At 43.9% G+C, this 20,616-nt stretch overlaps 1 protein-coding gene and 1 long non-coding RNA gene across 2 annotated transcripts in view; both read right to left on the bottom strand.

The window, feature by feature from the left end:
* LOC310753022 overlaps positions 1–20,616 on the bottom strand; it is a 225,682-nt gene that overhangs the window by 144,119 nt on the left and 60,947 nt on the right. The gene's annotated exons all lie outside the window — the stretch shown is intronic.
* CPLX1 (complexin 1) overlaps positions 1–20,616 on the bottom strand; it is a 183,159-nt gene that overhangs the window by 134,576 nt on the left and 27,967 nt on the right. The window contains exon 2 of the mRNA XM_083594179.1: positions 18,910–19,026. Coding sequence (XP_083450305.1) covers positions 18,910–18,940 — 31 coding nt within the window. The 5' untranslated portion in view covers positions 18,941–19,026. The remainder of the gene's footprint in view (positions 1–18,909; positions 19,027–20,616) is intronic.

The following is a 20,616-nucleotide window of genomic DNA, read 5'->3' as shown; positions in this document are numbered from 1 at the left end:
TTAACTTTAATCTCCAGAGGTGCTCCTAGGTCTCAGGTTTGGGTCCTGAAATCTCAGGGACTGCGATGCTCCTGATCTGGCAACCCTAGAGCTTAAAGGGAAGGCCGCTCTTACCTGCCCCATACCTGACATCATGTTGAGGCATGGCTTTCCCAAAAGGGGAGCCTGATGGACCAAGTTTGGTCCACCAGCCAGAGGTTCTCCACCTCTGTGCCATGAGAATGTTGCCAGGGACCCACAGCTAACAAGTGGCAGATTCCCCAGCAGTGGCTTGTACCCTGGGGTAAATAACCAGTTGACAAAAGGACATCTGTCTCCCCTCATGGAATAAACAAATCAGAACTGAGCTGTTCAATGCAAGCAGCCGCCAAGTCTCCTGAAGTTATTTCATTCATCTGTATATTTGGCAATGAGCAAATATATTTTCAATGTATGCCTACATAAAGAAGGTTCCTTTATGAGAATATTTGATGCGGGTTTCAAGCTATGACTTCATTGTTATTGTTGTTTCAAAGCCAAAGGAGGAGGCATCAAATTTTTAGCATGGAGACCTAAATTTAGATCTCAACTATCGGAAGTCTATGATTTTACTGTAATAGCCCTGAATTGCATTAACTTTGAATCATATGACCCCACTAATAGCCTATGCAAACCCATTTACCAACATCACATTTATATTAACGCGCACAATTTCTTGATTTTACTGGCAATGTACCAGTAAGTGCGTTTTGCTTCTGAATTGATGGCTTGATGCCATTCGGGGGGGGGGGGAGGCTTGCAACTGTATTGGCTGAAAAATCCAAACGTGAGAGCAGGGGGGCCTGTCTAGGCTTTGCCCTATAATGCTAATAAATTCAATGGGTCTTGCTTGTGCCCTGTTGTCATTTGGGGCTCATCTGAAATATAAGCCATCAAAAGTAAAACTTGACATTTGAGTGAGACCGAGAAAAGAAGTCAGGTCATCCTTATTCCATTAACATCCTATTAAACAAATGTCAGGCTGTCTCATCTCAGAGAGAGACACTACCTCACTTCTCAAAATGTCCCTGGCAGTGTCCAGCTCCAAAGGCCAAAGGGGAATCATGAAATAACTTACTGATCGTGAGTCATAGAGATATGACAAAAACAACAACAACAACCTCCAGAGTAACACTCTCCTTGGATTTTCAGTTGGGCTATGCAAAATAAACGGTTTGTATTCCCCTCATATTCGCTTCATAGAGGTACAATTTCCAGTTGTCCTTGGGAAGAAGGGTTGATTGCTAAACCACTGGGAGAACAGTAGCTCTGTGGAGGGAATAAGGGTCTTCTAGCAACTCTCAGCGTTCTTAGCACACTGCAGTTACCAGGATTCTTTGGGGGGAGTCATGACTGCTAAAGTGGCACACGAGTACTTCAAATGTATGGTGTGAATGTGGCCATTGCAGCTATTTCTAGAGTCCCATTCTGTTGAATGTCAGGAAACCCAACAGTCAAATTGCTAATCACTGAATTCACCCCATAGACACGTAGGCCTGGTTCAAATGATATGCCTCCCAATTTATACATGTTTTGTGTTCTTTCTTATTCCTGTGAGCCAAGGGAGGGGAATCTCTGGCTCTCCAGAAGTTGCTGGACTACAATTCCCATCATCCCCAAACTTTGGTGATGTTGACTGGAGCTGATGGGATCTGGTGTCCAAGAAAATGTGGAGGGCCACAGCAGCTTCTCCATCCTTTCTGAAAGGACTTGAGCCATTCCAAGTTGATATTCCATTCTACTGTCTGCAAAGTGGCTCAGAACAGCAGTCATGGGAAAATTAAAGAATAACTTAAAAAACTAATATAAGAATAAAGCAGATATGGACAGGGAAAAGGACAAGCCAAATAAAAATGGTATAAACAGAAATGGGAGGGGAAATTGGGAAAATCAGTTGCAGAATATAGCAAGCATGGTAGGCATGAACAGGTTGTTTGGTGAAGAAATCAGTTTTAACCTGGACCCAACCTAGATGCCTCCCTTACTTGTTTAAGAAGGGAGTTCTGTAGTTTGGTCATTTATTCCTTTAAGCCTTTGCTGGACATTGATAAATTGGGGGGGGGGGAGAGAGATAGTCATTGAGAAAGTATCTGCATTGCATGAAGAAGGCCCCAGATTCCATTCCAGGCATCTCCAGGTTAAGCCGCCTGAAACCCTGGAGATCTGCTGCCAATCACCGTTGACCAACCTTTCTCTGCCTTGGGTCCCTAGATGTTTGCCCAGGAATCATATCAATGACCAGTGGTCATAGATGATGGGAGTTGTAGTTGAAGAACATCTGGGGACCCAAGGCTGAGAAAGGCTGATGAAGACAGTAGTAAGTAGATTGACCAATTGTCTCACTTGGTATAAGACAGCTTCCTGTATTCCTATGATACCAGTTGACTGTAATAATTAGAACGCAATAAATTCTAACCCCACTTACACGCAAATAACCACCATTGGATTCAATAGGACTTAATTCTGAGTCCCTATAGTTAGAATCGCACTGTTAGTACGTCTGTTCTGGCCTCATGTTGGTTACTGCTTCACTTATTCTGCATGGAAGTTTTAATGTAACTTTAATGAATTTTTGTGCAGCGCCTTGTGTTGTTACAAGAAAGGTGATTTAGAAATAGTTTTAACGACATAAATAAATAGCCGTTGAAAAAGTTATCTCCCTTATCAAAAACTGATTGTCAAAACTTTCTTGAGTTGCTGGTGGCATCTTCAGCCTCCAGTCTATCAAGGGTAGCGTTTGAAAATTTTTTTACTGCTTTTTTAAAAGAGAGAGAGAAATTAATTATTAACTTTGAACACCTTAACACATTTCAGACCAGATGGTGAGTGCTTCTCTCATCTGAAGAATGCATTGTGTTCTATAAATAACGCCAGGAGTTGACCAAAAGCAGAGAGGTTTAAAAAGCTCGTAAAGGTGGGGAAATCTCACACAAACATACTCACAAAAGTTAAGAGCATCCTGCTTCAAATAACATTGTTGAGATGGAGAGAATATTTTTTTCCATCCATTGTCCCCAAATCATGAGACTCTTTATTATAGGGTTCCATGGGGATGCTGTGAGAATTAACCAGGACATTAATAAAGGTAAAGGGAACCCTGACCATTAGGTCCAGTCGTGGCCGACTCTGGGGTTGCAGCGCTCATCTTGCTTTATTGGCCAAGGGAGCCGGCACACAGCCATGTGGTCATGTGGCCAGCATGACTAAGCTACTTCTGGCGAACCAGAGCAGCGCACGGATCCGCCGTTTACCTTCTTGCTGGAGCGGTACCTATTTATCTACTTGCACTTTGACGTACTTTCAAACTGCTAGGTTGGCAGGAGCAGGGACCGAGCAACGGGAGCTCACCCCGTCGTGGGGATTTGAACCGCCGACCTTCTGAATGGCAAGCCCTAGGCTCTGTGGTTTAACCCACAGCACCACCCAGGACATTAATAGGTGTGGCTTATTTTGAATACAGCCTTATCAAGATTTCATTCCTATAAACAAAGGACCATCTGCCAAAAAAGAGAGAAGTTTAGCTGTCTTTCTAGTGCAGAAGCCAACAATTTTGGGGGGCCCATGGGCTCCTTTGCAAACAGATGATATTGCTGTGAGCAGCCCCCATACACACACACACACACACACACACACTGCAACCAAGCACTCGCCACAACCTATTTTATTGGCTACAATAAAGTATTTCTTTTATTGGGGGATGGTGGGGAAAGAGATCTTTGGGGCAGCAGGAAAATGCCTCTGTGGGCACATGGACTGTCATGGCGGTCAGGTTCATCCTAGTGAGGTGCAGGGGGGCAGGGGGGAGGAGGTGCCCCACTTTGATTAACACTGCAGAGTGGGACTGACCTAGTAGAGAGGATTACAGAGGACCACTTCTCCACAGTTGGCTACTCTTCGTGTGCAAAAGGGGAGGGAAGGATCTTTGAGAGAGCTTCAGTGTGCCTCCGTGCCTTCCTAGCCATGCACACCAAATTGTAAACCTTCTGCAAATGTTTTGCTGTGGATCAGGGGTCAGCAAACTTTTTCAGCAGGAGGCCAGTCCACTGTCCCTCAGACCTTGTGGGGGGGCCGGACTATATTTTGGGAGGAAACACGATCAAATTCCTATGCCCCACAAACAACCCAGAGATGCATTTTAAATAAAAGGACACATTCTATTCATGTAAAAACGTGCTGATTCCCCGACCATCTGTGGGCCGGATTGAGAAGGCTATTGGGCCAGATCCGGCCCCTGGGCCTTAGTTTGCCTACCCATGCTGTAGATCAAACTTGTTTGCCGGGCAATGGGGCAAGAAAGGTTGTGTGTGTGCTTTTGTCAAATCATCTTATTGGCTCTGGGCAGATGTATACTCACGGTTTTTAATGTTAAGGAAGGGTTAAGGAAGGGTTTTGAGAATGTATTTTGACACGAGACATCCTCCTTTCAGCATTCATAATACGTTATTAAACTGTGACACCAGAGGGCGCTGCAGAGAAACCAGCAACCAGCAGTAGGAAGACAGCATTGGGGGGGGGGGAGTTAAAAAGCAGTTTAATTTACAAGTATGCCCTGTGACGTTTTAGAATGATATATCTAATATCGTTCTAATAGCATTAAACAGGTCAGTGTAGATCCGGCCTCTATCTCTGTTTTTGTCTCTGCCTCTCACTGGCCTTCCTGGTCCTTGATGCTACTGCCAGTGGGTTTTCTTTAGAGGGGGCACTTTGTAAATATCGGCCCTTTCACAATATGCAGGGATGTTGGTTTTGATGGGGTAAGCAGTGGGGGCACAGTGCACATGCCAAGAGGGACTCTGGGCAGCACATGGGTCCTGCAACTGGAATGGGTAACAGTTGCACCATCGGGATGATAGCTGGGGTAACAGACAATCATTTTTGCAATAGTGTGAAGGGACTAGGAATGAGATTTTTTTTTTTTCAAGATTGCCCCGCCCATAGGAAGGACTCTGTTTGCAATGTGTTAGCAAATAGGAGGCAACATCTTTTTTACCCACAACACCTCTGAAAACGACACTATATAGTGATGTAGCAGCCTTACAGGAGCTGTGTGTGTGTGTGTGTGTAGCAGTGAAATGGTGACCTATTGCAGTACAGATTAGTAGCTCTGTGGCAGCGACTATCAGCAGAGCAGTCTGTCAAAGCAAGAACACACGCAGCAAAGCCATTTCGCCATCCTCAACACTTTTCGAGATAACCTCCCTTCAGAGTTCAAAAAATAAAGGAAAGTTCCTTCCCTTTCTTATATAAAAGAGCTGTGCTGATCATTCCAGTTCTTAGAGTTCAGCAATGGCAAACCTGTGGCTCTCTAGCAAGAACGGTGGTCAGGAATGATGGCAGCTGTGGTCTGGTGCCCCTAGTTATCCACACCTATTCTAGCTAAACATTTGCCCTCCTGCTGTCATTTATGAGATAATGTGTGTTGTTTTCAGAAGCCTTAAAATGATAAATAATAAAGAAATGTCAGCATGCTTAATGGGTTTGGCCCAAATGAAATATGAAAGAGACCGTAGCAGCATATGCTCACCCTAGCTTTCTGCGAGCTTAATGCTTCATTTTAAATCTTTTATCAATGGCCGCGTAACATTTTCCCACGTCTGTACAAACTGCATAGATTTCATCAAAACACTTTGGGGTGGCTTAATAAGTCTGTTGTGGAAGTGAATTGCCTTTAGCCTAATCCTCACTAAAGAATTTCCGAAGAGGCCAATAAATAAATAAAAGGAGATGTGAGAATTTGAACAACTGAGGTTTGTTGCATCTGTTTCCTTCTGCTGGGACCCTTCTATTTATAATGAAGTCACAGTTTAACCAACTAAGTGGACTGTCTCTTGGGAGAAGGAGAAACTAGGACATGCTCTTTTTTAAGGGCAGTAGGAGAGAGGATAGTTTCATTTAGATGTGTCAAATGCAGCTTCTTACACAACTATCTTGACCTCTTCCTTGATTAGCTCTCGAAAGTATATCAAACCCTGGGTTAAAGTTGAGCCTGGTATAAGGGACTTTTCGCACACTATACAGAGGCAATATGACTTCAGTGTACACTCAACAGGGAGCTGCAGTCAATCACAGCTACCTGACAAGTGCACCTATAAGTTCGCACACATAAGCACCCACATGCTTGCAAACATATGCTTGTCACAATGAGGGCTGAAACGAGGCATCATTTCCCATCCCACTCTGTATTTATCGCAAGCAGCTCTGTTTCTGTTCCACTACAGTTGGTCTTCAGCTAAAAACATATTCATCTCACTGCCTGCTGTGGGCAAACTGTGAGGCAGTGTGGTGTAGTGGTTAAGAGCGGTAGTCTCGTGATCTGGGTAACCGGGTTCGATTCCCTGCTCCTCCACATGCAGCTGCTGGGTGACCTTGGGCTAGTCACACTTCTCTGAAGTCTCTCAGCCCCACTCACCTCACAGAGTGTTTGTTGTGGGGGAGGAAGGGAAAGGAGAATGTTAGCCGCTTTGAGACTCCTTCAGGTAGTGATAAAGCGGGATATCAAATCCAAATTATGCAACTCGGAATTTCACAAAGGAAACACAATGCAAAAGGGGAGGGGGGGTGTGATTAGTTATGTAACATTTGTGGACTGAAAGGAGCAGCAGCAACAATGAATGCCAATTGTATTTAATAGATCATTTACATTCCAGACATGGGACAAACAAGCAAACATTGACAATTTCTGATTCCGTTTCCCCCCCTCCCTTCCTTCCTTTCTTTCTTAGATCATAAGATCTCAGGGTGGTTCACAGAATAAAAACGGGATAAAAAGAAAAGGTTTCAAAATTCTCCAGCATCCCTTTACATTTGGAGGTCCACATGCCAGAAGATCCAAAACAGACTGGGCTGCTTCCAAATGCTACATAAACAAAACAGATACAATGGCCACAGCACACCTGTACTAAACAACATTGGACTCACTAGATCTGAAATTTGCTGGCCATCAGAGTTACCCTGAGGCTGGTTATCCACCCAAACACTTTTCAGAGCAGTAAAACAAAAAGCAGCTGACAAGCTTTGAGAACTCCTAGAACTTCCATTTCACTCCTCATGTCACATCCATAAGCATTTATAATCCACATCTACGTTGCAACCATTTTTTGATGCAGCTTATTAACAATAAACTATGGATGCCTATGGATTTCCACAATTCTGCTGCCTAGGAATGAAAATATCCTTATGAATTGGGATATGGGTAAGGGTTCTTCTTTAGATGGTGGTTGAGCTCACTGCAGAGCTTTGATCAAGATGGAAGAAGGTTTTGTGAAGCTATGACTACAGAAGTACTGCACTTCCCTCATTAAGGTGCATCATATCACATCCATGGCTTCAGAGAGGAAAACACAGAATTACATGCCCTCTCTTTTGTCAATTGGACTCCTGTTCTTCAACAGAACAGCCTCTCCTTTATTCTCCCAAAGTGCATTTATATTTTCTCAACCAAACAATCCAATTACTCTGATTTCTATTCTGATTGCTCACCAATCTTTAAGAAAAAGAAGAAGGAAAGCCTACAAGAAACCATATTTTCCGTTAGAAAATGAAATCTGTGAATGTGCAGAAAGCACGTAATTATTAGAGAAACAGTATTTTATCTGATGACAAGATAAGGATACAAAGGGTAGCAAATAGGTTTTGTGTTTTTTTACTTCCATATAGCGGGAGAGGAGCTTGTGGGATTTTCCGCCGCTGGTGCCAGAGTAACCTGGCTGGTTTTGGATACTAAACACCTTGACTTAGGGGCAGCATTTGCTGCTCAGCCTTAGGGTGCAAAATGCCTGGAGGCAGCATCTGACTAAGGCACAGTTAAATCATGAGCCAAATCCTCCTAAGTCAGGTTGGATCAAATATGGCTGTTCTATCTAGGACTCCACTACTGGACCAGTAGGGTTATTCTTTTCTAGGCCAGGGATGGGGACCATGTGCTCCATGGGATGTGCTTTGGGATGCAGGTGGCGCTATGGTCTAAATCACTGAGCCTCTTGGGCTTGCCAATCAGAACGTTGGCAGTTTGAATCCCCGCGATGGGGTGAGCTCCCATTGCTCTGTCCCAGCTCCTGCCAACCTAGCAGTTCGAAAACACACCAGTGCAAGTAGATAAATAGGTACTGCTGCAGTGGGAAGGTAAATGGTGTTTCCGTGCGCCCTGGTTCCCATCACAGTGTCCTGTTGCACCAGAAGCAGTTTAGTCATGCTGGCCACATGACCCGGAAAGCTGTCTGCGGACAAACGCCGGCTCCCTCGGCCTGAAAGCGAGATGAGCACTGCAACCCCATAGTCTCCTTTGACTGGACTTAACCTTCCAGGTGTCCTTTACCTTTTACCTTACAGCTCCTACCATCCCCGAGTAGACTCAGGGCCAAGACATGTTTCCTGGCAAGTAGGCCACTGCTGCTTACCAGGAAAGGGAGAGGCAAGGTGGCAGGGAGGCTGGCACAGTGCAAACAGACCAGCAGGTGTTGGCTGGATTGGCTCTGCTGACGCACTTCGCTGCACCAACCTACCTGCTGCCTCCCTGCTGCCTCTCTCCCTCCTACTAAGTGCTGGTTTTGACCTATAAAGCCTTAAATGGCTCAGGACCGCTATACCTCAAGGACTGCCTCTTTCAATATGAACCTACCCAGACCCTGAGATCACCTTCTGAGGCCCTCCTTTGTGTGCCTCCTCTTCGAAAGGTCCGGAGGGTGGCAACACGAGAACGGGCCTTTTCTGCAGTGGCTCCCCAACTGTTGAATGCTCTCCCCAGGGAAGTTCGCCTGGTGCCTTCATTATACACCTTTAGGTGCCAGGCAAAAATGATCCTTTTTAACCAGGCCTTTGGTTGACCTGGTTGATATCCTATACCCTTTTAAAATGTGGCTATTGGGGGGGGGGTGTTATTGGGCTATTCTTCTTATTTTGACGTTATATATTGTGATCTTTTTGTGTACAACCCTGAGACCTCCGGGTATAGGGTGGTATATAAATTCAATAAATAAAAATAAATACTAAGCAACAGTTACCCACCTATCAGGAACCTAGTATAGCAGCTCTGCCCCAGCCTACATGCCGTTTCTGCCTCTTGCACATAAACAGTTTGGTCTACCTAGGTGTTGACAGCTGGAAAATTCACTATTAGTCTACCAAATGATGGCTGCAGTGAACAGCAGTTCTGCTTGGATTGGCCAGCTTGATTGGCCAAACAATTCCATCACAGAACCAAGACCTGGTGGCAGGTAGCTAAAAGGCTATCTATTTATAACTGCTATTAGTGGCAGTCTTTTTGCTCCTGAATACTTTGCCCAGTGCACATAACTTTGCATTGCTTTAAAACACACATACATACCCTGTAATGTACACCTTCATTTATTTGCAGCAGCCTCCTGATGCCCTGTTATGGCCTGGAACTATTTTAACAACCTGTCAATAAAGTGTCATGTACGCCTGTCTAATCCTATCATTTTTGAAGCATCTGTGCATAATTTGCATTTCCTTAGTCTCCAGCCAGTTAGTTTTTTAAAAAAAAATGCTGATGCTTTGCTTTTTCTTGTGTGTGTGTGTGTGTGTAATTTTAGTTCTATAGAATTACCTGGACTGTTGCAGCTGGCAAATGAAGGAGGAAGGGATATTACACAAACTAGGGAAGAAAAGCAGGACGTAAAGGAGGGATGTGAAAGGAGGGGAAACCACTCTTTCACGCCATCTGGTTTTTCCCATGTCACACAATGAACCTGCATCCTTCCTTTCTGTTTTTTCACTGCAATAGTACGTGCGCTGAGTAGAAAACAACCGTGCTCACAAACTTTTCAGGTTTTAATATTTCGCTTATGTCTGAATTTATGAGTCACTGCAAGGCATTCAATGAACTGTACTACAAAATAAAATATGTTACCTGAATAAAACAAGAAAGAGCAACACACACATACACAACACTGAACAGAACTGCAAAAGAACAGAAGCTGCAGCCCAACCCTGAATGGGCATCCACAAAACACTATGGCTGCAACAGACCATTGCTATATTCTCCTGCGCCTTTCCTTGCCCCATGCATGCAGGTTACCTGTAGGCTGAATGCACACCATTCATATCATAGAATCATAGAATTGCAGAGTTGGAAGGGATTCCGAGGGTCATCTAATTCAAACCCCTGCAATGCAGGAATCAATTTAACGAGCATGGCTTCCTCTAAATAGAATCACAGGATTGTAGAGCTGGAAGGTACCCTGAGGATCATCTAGTCCAACCCCCTGAAATGCAGGGATAAGCAGCTGTCTCCTATGGGGATCGAACCTGCAACCTGGGCATTATCAGCACCATGCTCTAACCAACTGAGCTATAGGTGTCCTGATAATATTATAATATTATAGGTGTTCCTAATATTATCATTGTAGTTTATTAAGGGTGCTGGGAATTGTAGCTCCATGGAGATGATGATGATGATGATGATGATGATGATGATGATGATGATAATAATAATTAATTTATTTATACCCTGCCCATCTGGCTGGGCTTCCTCAGCCACTCTGGGCGGCTTCCAACAAAATATTAAAATGCATCAAACATTAAAAGCTTCCCTAAACAGGGCTGCCTTCAGATGTCTTCTAAAAGTCTGGTAGTTGTTGTTCTCTTTGACATCTGATGGGAGGGCGTTCCACAGGGCGGGTGCCACCACCAAGAAGGCCCTCTGCCTGGTTCCCTGTAACTTGGTTTCTCGCAGTGAGGGAACTGCCAGAAGGCCCTCGGCGCTGGACCTCAGTGTCCGGGCAGAACGATGGGGGTAGAAACGCTCCTTCCCAGGATTCTTTGAGGGGAGAAGTGATGTGCTTTAAATGCATGGTGTGCAGTCAGCAAGATTCTATTGAGCCCTTTGCTGATTGCGTTATGTGTGACCAGCTGCTTGCACCTATAGGATAAACAGCATAACCAGCAGCAGTAAGGACACTGTAAAAATCATTTGCCAAAGAATTTTAAACGAGAGCCAGTGTGGTGTAGTGGTTAAGAGCGGTAGACTCGTGATCTGGGTAACCGGGTTCGATTCCCTGCTCCTCCACATGCAGCTGCTGGGTGACCTTGGGCCAGTCACACTTCTCTGAAGTCTCTCAGCCCCACTCACCTCACAGAGTGTTTGTTGTGGGGGAGGAAGGGAAAGGAGAATGTTAGCCGCTTTGAGACTCCTGAAGGGGAGTGATAAAGCAGGATATCAAATCCAAACTCTTCTTCTTCTTCTTCTTCCACAGCTGAAACATTTAGTACTTTGACATGTGAACCTAGGGAGCTGCCTTAAACCAGTCTGACCCTTGGTCCATCCATCTCAATATTGTCTACACCACCTGGCAGCAGCTCTCCAGGTATTCAGACCGGAGACATTGCCTAGCCCTACCTAGAGATGACAGGATTTGAACCTGGGACCTTGAACATGCAATGCACCTTATGAAATTGAAATGCCTTGGCCAGTGTTTTACAGCAGAGGGTGAAGGAGGGCCCAAGTGGATTTCTCTAGGTAGAGAGTTCAATAGTGTGGATGTTCCACCATGGAAAAATCCCAGCCACATGTCCCAGCAGAACAAATCCCTGTAAAGGGAAAGACACAGCACCAGACCACATCCATAGCTCCTGAGATGGAGTAAACCCAAAGATATTATTCCTAAAATATGCAGGACCCAAGCCTGTCACAGGTTAAAAAGTAACAGCTACCAATCTTTTGAAGCAAACAGAAAGCTTGTGTAGAAGAGTCAGAATTAAAGTGATGTGATCTCTGCATGCTGTTCAAGAGCAGCTTTTGCCAAATCTGGGATGTTTTGAATTACGTATTTCATCATCCTTGCCAGCTGGGTACACTGGTGGTAGCTGATGGGAATTGTAGTCCAGAACATCTGGACGGCACCAAGTTGGGGGAGCTTGCTCTAAGCCAATGGGAGAGCTGCAGTGGGAGTTGGTTTCATTTCAGCAATAAGGCTTTTCATCCTTTGGCCATCCCTCTGTATCATTCATTCTCCAAGCTGAGATCCTCCCTCTTTTTGCTACTTGCTTTTCTTAAGTATCGTATGAAGAATCCCAATTTAAAAAATAGCTTCAAAAAGAGGAGTGTCTCCTGCTCTTAATGCATCGTTTCTATTAGGACTTCAGGACTCTCTTTCGGAGACAAGGCATGCTCTAGAGTGGTTTACCATGCCACCTAGCAGGGATTTTAAGAACTGAAATTTGCTCAGAAAGAGCTGGTGTGAATGAGAACACTGGTGTGAAAGCGCTCAAGCAACAAAAGCATGAAAGTTTGGAGACAGCCAAGAGAGATTGATGGGTGCATGTCATTATTTAAAAAGGTCTCCAAATATAAGAATGCTTTATGATAGCAACGTGATAAGCTGTACACCTTCAACACCTCACTTTGCTAGATCTCCAAGTCATGTACTGTTGCCGGGCAGGTTTTCTTTCTTTGTAAAACTACAGCACTGCGGAACCACTAATAGAAAAAAAAAAAGCTTCTAGCAAATTTGGGGACAGAATGCTCTCCCAAGGATAGGGAATCTGTGGTCTTCCACATGTTGGACTATAGTTCTTATCACCCCTGACCATTGCTCATGCTGGCTGAGACTAATGAGCGGTGGGGATCCAATGAAATCCAGAATGCCACAGGCTCCTCCCCCCTGGTCTACAGGCGAGATCACTACCCTGCTTCAAGTCTTAATGATCTTGGATCATTCTGTTCAGGATTCAGTGCTTCTACTACTAAATATCTACCAAAAGCAGAAGAATGTAGCAATATTACCTAATTTCATGATCTAATACAGGCTTCCTCAACCTTGGCCCTCCAGATGTTTTGGGCCTACAACTCCCATGATCCCTAGCTAGCAGGACCAATGGTCAGGGATGATGGGAACTGTAGTCTCAAAACATCTGGAGGGCCAAGGTTGAGGAAGCCTGATCTAATACCAACTGGTTATGCAAATCCATATGTGTCCCCTTGTCTGCGTATGCATAAATGCAAGTAAAAATGGGCATACTATGCCTAGTCAGATGCCTCCATGAGCCATCATGGCAGGTGGGCAGGGCTGCCAACCTGTCAGTCACCTGACATCATACAAAATCACATGATTCAAAGTCTAATCCATTGGAGGAGGTTAAAGGCCTATCTGCAATCTTAGTAATACAGTTCCATTTAGTCTAGGTGCTTAGATCAGGGAAAATAGGTCTCTGCCCCAGACACCATATGACATCAGGTGACAACTGGTGGATGTGGTTTGCCCAAAGTGGTCTGGTGGACCAAATTTGGAGGCTAGTAGACCTAATAAGGCCTACAGGCTAGACATTCCCTACTGTCTAATGTTTCCCTATACAGGCAAACCTCTGATATATTGTGAGTCCAGTTCCAGACCACCACAATAAAGCAAATATCGCAATAAAGTGAATAATATATTTTTGTTTGTTTTCCTGGCTGCAGGAGCAGGAGGGGAAAATTTCAGCACCAGCCCTAGCCAGCCCTCCACTCCTGTGGATGAAAGAGGGGCAGCAGTGGTGGTGGTCTTCCTTCCCCTGGAAGTGGCTGTGCTGCCTGCAGCTGCACCCACATCCATGTAAGGAGCAATATCTGTGAAGCCCAATAAAGCAAAGTGTGATGAAAACAAGGTATCCCTGTGCATTGCTGGCTCCATGAGTGTACACTGCATCATAGCAGCTGCAGGAGGCAGATTTAGGCTGTGAGTCTACCTTCACTTACCTGGAAGTAAGTCCTATTAAACTCAGTGGGATTTACTTCTGAGTAGGCCTAGTGAAATAAATGGACCTACATTAACCATGTTTGTTAACTTCAATGGGTCTCCTCTGGGTAAAATTTAGTTGATTGTCATTCTCCATTAATTAATTTATTGCTAATATGGTTGTGGCCCATAGGATGGGAACACCAGCTGGATTTCCCACCTCAGGCACCAAAATATGTTGAACCAGCCCTGCTCCTATGTTTTTCTATCGATTTATAGTCACTCTCTTCTCCCAAGACAACTTTACGGCCTCTGCCAGCTAACAGATCAGATCATATTGTTTGTTTCATTTGCTTTCTTAACCTTGCCTCACTCTAAATTCCAATGTCTGCCTTGATGCCGGCTGCATGTTTGACATTGTTTCAAGGTCAATATTGCTGCAAATAAGCTCCAGAATTTCAACCACACTACAAATTCTCAATAAGCAGTTCATAAGCAGATTCCTCATTGTTCCTAGGTAATGACAAAGAATATCTCATTTAAAAGCAAAAGCCTTGGTAGATTTAATTTGTTTGGTTTCATAGCAATGCGTTTGCACAATGTTGGAGTCCAGCTAGTTTGAAATTAGCTAATTTAAAATTGCCAAACAAATCAATTGGGTCTGAACCTGCTATTATAACCTCGGTCTGCTCCAAAGTGGGGAAATACAGTTGTATTTTCAGTGCAGTTCCAACCTGCCTTGCGAGCATCGCTTCTGTGCTTCTTATTGATTTCCTGACTCATTTGCCTCTTTTCAAAATGTTGGCAGACTAAATTTGTACAAAACATATTCAGAGGTGCTCCCCCCCCCTTTAATACTACAAGCCACCACATGTCTAGCTTTAGTGAGACCAAAGCTCACAAACTGTTCTCCCAAGTTCTCGTCTCTGATGTAATACCCAAGAGGGATATGTGAGTAAGTTTATGTTAGAAAGCAGCAATTAAATTGCTGATTGGTTAGGCTGGCGTGTTGTTGTTTTTTTCGAAAAGATCCACTCTCTTCAAGAACAACGGAACTGTAGGTCTAATTAAAAGCCCGTAAATAGCATCACCAAAGCCGGTGGGATTTATTGCATCCTGAACCGTAGTCATGCGCTCACCTATCTTAATGAAGCACAAAATGACAGTGTTCGGGCTTGAGTCCTGCATATACACCTACTGGTGTGTTTATGTATAGGTAGAGTGGATATGATGAGACCTTCCACCCAAATCGGTATCCTCCCTCCCAGCAGATGCCAGTCAGGAGGGAAGGCCACATAATCAACCATCCACTCATCTGGCAGGAAGAGTTATACACAATGGCAGCATGGCCAGTGTCAGAGGCCAGCATCTACCCTCAGGAGGGCCCAATTGAAGTCATTGAGATGTGATCTCCATGTGCTTACCTGCCTTAGCGCTGGCCAACCCGCCTTGCCTCGACTGTGTCAGAACTGGAAATGAAGAGCTCATGAGAATACACATGCCCTATCACATCCAGGTGAAGGACAATTCTGATCAGCCGATTGGCAGGGAGAACAAGTCTCCTGGGATTGGCTGCACTACTGAAATGGAGATTTGGTGGTGCAGAGAACTCTTGAAGGAAGCCCACCTTGGAGTCACCATCTATCAGCTGATAGTCGGTAACTTCAAGCTCACAAGATTGGCAGTGCTACCAAGTTCTCCATGAAGAAAGCAAGCTAGGAGTCACCACTTATCAGCTGATTGGCAGTCACTTCACACCCTACTCGGCTTCAATTTATACTTTTGGGTGTGACTTGATATGTTACAAAGGAAGAATGGTTCATTGGGTATCATAGTGTAACTAGATAATGATTGCCAGATGGGTGGAGCTCTGGCCACCTTTCATAATGGCCCACCAAGGTGGGAGATCCCAGGATCTGGTCCACCAGCCAGATCCAGTTCCCTGCTGCTGGTGTATTGCAGTTTGCCATCACGGTCACATTGAATGATCTAGGTCAAGTCGCTGTTAGTTAGCATCAGTTCTCCAACTGTAATAATGGGAATTATGATGCCCTACCTCACACAGGAGTCCAACCATTGTTACTCTTGCCTCTCTCGCTTCCTCTCTGCTGATTCCATGCCAATGTTTTAAAGATGGATGCAAAATGACTATAGGCATAATCCAGGCATGGGGAACTGCTGGCTCTCCAGACGTCACTGAACTACAACTCCCACCATCCCTGGCCATTAGCCATGCTTGCTGGGATTGATGGGAGTTGTAGTTCAGCAACATCTGGAAAGCAAAATGTTCCCCACTCCTGGCATCATGCTTTTCTGTGAGGCATATTAGTAGACCCCTGCAGGAACAAGCACAGGGATTCTACTTTGTTTTAAAACATTTTTAACATTGTATTTTAAAATTGCTGTGGCCCAGCCTGCAAATGTATGGTGAAGGGCAAGTAATTAATCAGATCAAATTTATTATTGTTGTAATAAGTGAAATAGATACTGTACATAGTGTCCCACTTCCTTTCCTTCCTGCTGATCCTCAAGGTGTGAGTAAGTTGCAAGTCAGGACACCAAGAATAAGATTCACAAGTGGTTGACATGAAACTCATAGTACCCACCGTGGTATAGTGCTACTTGTTCCCCAAACTGCATCATACAGTAGGTATAATGTTCCCCAGAGAAGGGAAGGGAAGGGAAGGGGAGGGGAGGGGAGGGGAGGGGAGGGGAGGGGAGGGGAGGGGAGGGGAGGGAAGGGAAGGGAAGGGAAGGGAAGGGAAGGGAAAGGAAAGGAAAGGAAAGGAAAGGAAAGGAAAGGAAAGGAAAGGAAAGGAAAGGAAAGGAAAGGAAGAGATGTGGCCCAATTGGATCTTTTGACAATCGTTTTCCCATGGATACATCTATGCCCACAAAGGGATAGAACATGCTATGCATTTCCAATGATAAGGTTTCTTAATAGAAATTGACTTTAACAGAATTTACAAGCCCAGCCATGTGCAGCACTGCAGCCAAAAACCAAAAGGTTTTTTAAAAAATAAAAAATCACGATCTAAATACGAACACTTTCCCTCTCTCTCCCTCCCTCTCTCTCTCTCTCTCTCCCTCCCTCTCTCTTATCAAACCACTCGTTTAAATCACTTGCAAATGAGAAAAACTATTTCCTTGTACATAAAAAAAGAATTAAATTGAATATAAATGTGCCTGATGAAGTAAATAGCTTCATAATGTGTTTATATTGCAAATTGCATCCACACAGCATAACAAACAACAATCCTATCACAAACAGGATAATATGTATGCGGAAGAAAACCTTGCATGACTTGCAAAATCACCAGGAGTCTATCAATGACCTTCAAAGCACGCCTTAATAGGACTTGAAATGACAGCCAGTGGAAAAGCCTTTTGAAATGCGCCCCATAATGGCGCAGGAGGGAGAGAAGCCCTCCATAAGGGCACTTGAATAGCCAAGTCATACAGCAGCATCTTCATTTGTACTTTTTCTTGTAAATCATTTGTACCATGCCCACTTGGTTCTAATGGAGCATCCATTAAAAGATCAGACACCAGCCAAAGTAGACCACAATAGGACTCTTTAATGATCGACACTGGCTTTCTTATTGCAGCGCTCTCCATTTCACTTCATTCACACCAGTCATCCAAGTGCCATCTGATACTTCGATACCACAACTGCACATCAGCTTGAGGTTGAAACCGGTGTGACTGATAGGGTTTTCCCCGAGCAACTTGGGTGCTTTGTGGGTGTGTTTCTTTATTTTTATTCTTTATTAACAATATGTATAGCCCACCCTTTTTATGTGCAGATACCAGGGCAGGGCACAGCACATCAAATAAGGTCATATAATGCGCATATATAATACATAATAAAAACCCTTTTTTAAAAAAATAAAGAACCCCTCCACAAGCAATAGAAGCAGCTAAAAGCACAGGCTAAATCAACACTAAATTAATACATCCAAAGTGCCTGGGCAAACACAAAGGTGCCGAAATGATATCAGTGAAGGCATCGGTCATATATATCTAAGGAATTCAAAAAAAATAAGGTGCCATTAGAGAGAAGGCTCCGGTGGTGGCTGGTGAGAATTGGAACAGGGAGGGCAGAAAGCAGGAAGACCAACAATAATTGGAGACAGAGCCAAGGAGCAGGAGAGCCAACTCATTATTGCTTTGTTGCCATCTTCCTTCCTATTGAATTCTACAAGGGCTGTACGGAGGCTAAGGTGGAGGAAGCTGAAAGCCAAGGCCACTCCCTGGACTGATGGAGGTTGGTGGGGCAGCTCCCCATTCACCCAAATGGACCAGCCACCACATAACACATCTCACCCAGAGAAAAGCCTTCTCTGCAGATCACAATAATTGTGCTGAGAATTGCATAGCAGAAATCCATCACAGAATTACAGTCCTCAAAATCCCATGACTGAGCACTATAGCAGATGAACTGGTTTAAAACAACATTTCTAATGCAGGTATGCTGCTAATCTATTAAGCAGGCTTCCTCAAACTTGGCCCTCCGGCTGTTTTGGGACTACAACTCCCATCATCCCTAGCTAGCAGGACCAGTGGTCAGGGATGATGGGAATTGTAGTCTCAAAACATCTGGAGGGCTGAGTTTGAGGAAGCCTGCTATTAAGAATATATTTTCTCTCTCCCTGTGCCATAAAGCATATGGCTCGTTTCCAGTTGTTCTGGTTTGGATCATTCTTCTCTTCACAGTTCCTGCGAGAATGCTGTCAAAGTGGTTTGTTTGTTTTTTAGTAGAGACAATAAATAATGAACAGCATCTGAGCATTTAGAATAGGAGCCTGGAAGTTCAGGAACCAGCCATAGGCTTGAGGCAACTTTCAGTGCTGCCCCCTACTGGCACAGTGATTCAGCAAATAGTAAAACCTCAATTATAAGTTGCAAGTTTCACAGTTTGGATACCTTATATAATATATCGGGAGGAGGAATAAAAGGTAAATGTGCAAAGAGAAGCATTCTTTATGTAAGCCTTGCAGTTTGGTGGTCTGCACTGGGCTTCCTCAAATTCCCTTATTCAGTATGAGTATCCATTTGAATTTTTCACTGGTTGTTGTCAAGGGAGAGGGAAAGTGTGTAAATTCATGTTTACAAAATAGCAGCAGTCACACCAATTGCCCTTTCATTACAAATTCCAGAGAGGTGACATAAGATTCCTTTCCCATTAAGCAGTCACAAAATAGCACCATTTTCTTCTTACCTCCTAAGGCTTGCTTCATTACAAATTCCATGGTGATGGCTTTAGATTCCTTCCCACCAGAGCAGTTCTCACATGCAATTCAGATGGAGACAAGGTCTTGAGTTGCAGCCTGCAGCTGAATTCACAAAGCAAAAGATTAGCATTAGGGTTGCTGCATTTTGTATTCTGGGCCCCAGCTCTATGTCTTACTGCATTAGATCTACATGTCCTTTTGAAAGTCTGCTAGGTTGAACTCCCTCCCTTCCGCTCCACACACACAGGGCCATTTATCACACTGGAGCCAAAGTTACTTGATCATGTTGTGAGCAACTAGGGAGCATTGTATATTCCTTAACATTCTGTAGTATGATCTTTAGGGAGTCAAAGAAAATGGGCAATCTACTGCTGATGCATTGCCATGGGATAGCACTGTATTAATGGGGAACTATTCCCAGAGTTAGATGCTATTCACTCTGAATCTTTTAGTAGAAAATCAAGCACACAAGAGCTATTTAAGAAAAGAAAAAAAAAACCTACCTGAACATTCAATTGCTATGTAAATAGATCTGCACACAGAGCTGTTTAATTGAATTTGCCAGGCACCCATTTAGTTTTTATACTGAGTCATTAGAAAGGAAAATATTCAATTCATTGCAAAAGCTATTGGGTTTAGTTGACATTTTCTAATGAGTAAAGAGTCCAACATTTTCAGCTTGGTAGTCCTTCGTGGTTTTTTGAGAGGTGGTGCTTTAAAGGGGGCAAGTTCTAGCTATTAAGAGCAGACGTTTGGCTGGGGGGCATTTGAAGGTTGAAGTGCTTGTGCTCCCTGAATTCTCAGCAGCAGGCTTCTCTGTCAGAATCTCCTAATGGCCAACCGCATGTCTGCATCACTGACCAGAAGAGCTACTCCAGTCAAATTGAGTTAAATATCAGACACATTATGAGAGAGATTTAATGCAAATTGGCTACTGAAATGCCATCAAGATCTTGTAAGCTAGGAGACCCTAAAGTAGACTGGATGTATCTCCCTTTAAAAAACAATGTCAAATTCACTAAAAGTTATTAGGAAGTTTTCTTGGGATTCAGCACAATAATTTAGAATTGTAGCATAGAATTTCAGGTTGCGGCAACTAAGTTAAAGCTGTGAAGTAGCAAATAAGACATCCCCACTCCCCAGGGGTAGGAGTTTTCACAAGCAAAATGCTATACCTTATTTGACATGTTCATGTCAAGCTGCTTAACAGAACTTGAACTCCAAAAGTGAATTGGATTAAGGGAAGATCGCAGGTAAGACTTATTAACCAATGATGCTCCTTTCTAAAAGCTCTGCAGAGAGAACCAAATGCACTGCAAATCCTTCCAAAAATGCTCCATCTCAGTTAAATAACACACCCTTCTTTCTTTTCTCATTTTAAATAATGATATTGAAGACATTTAGGCAGACCTATTTTCCTTTAGAGAAAGGGGAATGCGAACTAGAGATAACTTATTAAACAGAACACAGTGCTGCATCATTTGAGCATTTTCCCTCTTCAAACTTCTACAGGCAAAGAAATATTCTACAGGCAAAGAAAAAAAATCTGCTTTTTTGGGGGGGGGGGGATCAATGCATGCACCAAAGGGAAGAGAGACATGCTTGAAATCCCAATGAGGTTGCAATGAGACTACACACAAAATTTGGGGAAAAGGGGGGGTACTTTTCCAGGTATTGTGTTTTTGCACCAAGGC

The sequence above is a fragment of the Podarcis filfolensis genome (genome assembly GCF_964270895.1).
Source record: "Podarcis filfolensis genome assembly, chromosome: 17".
Classification (NCBI taxonomy): Eukaryota; Metazoa; Chordata; class Lepidosauria; order Squamata; family Lacertidae; genus Podarcis; species Podarcis filfolensis.
The sequence above is the reverse complement of the archived record's forward strand: the minus strand, read 5'-3'. Positions and strand labels throughout refer to the sequence as shown.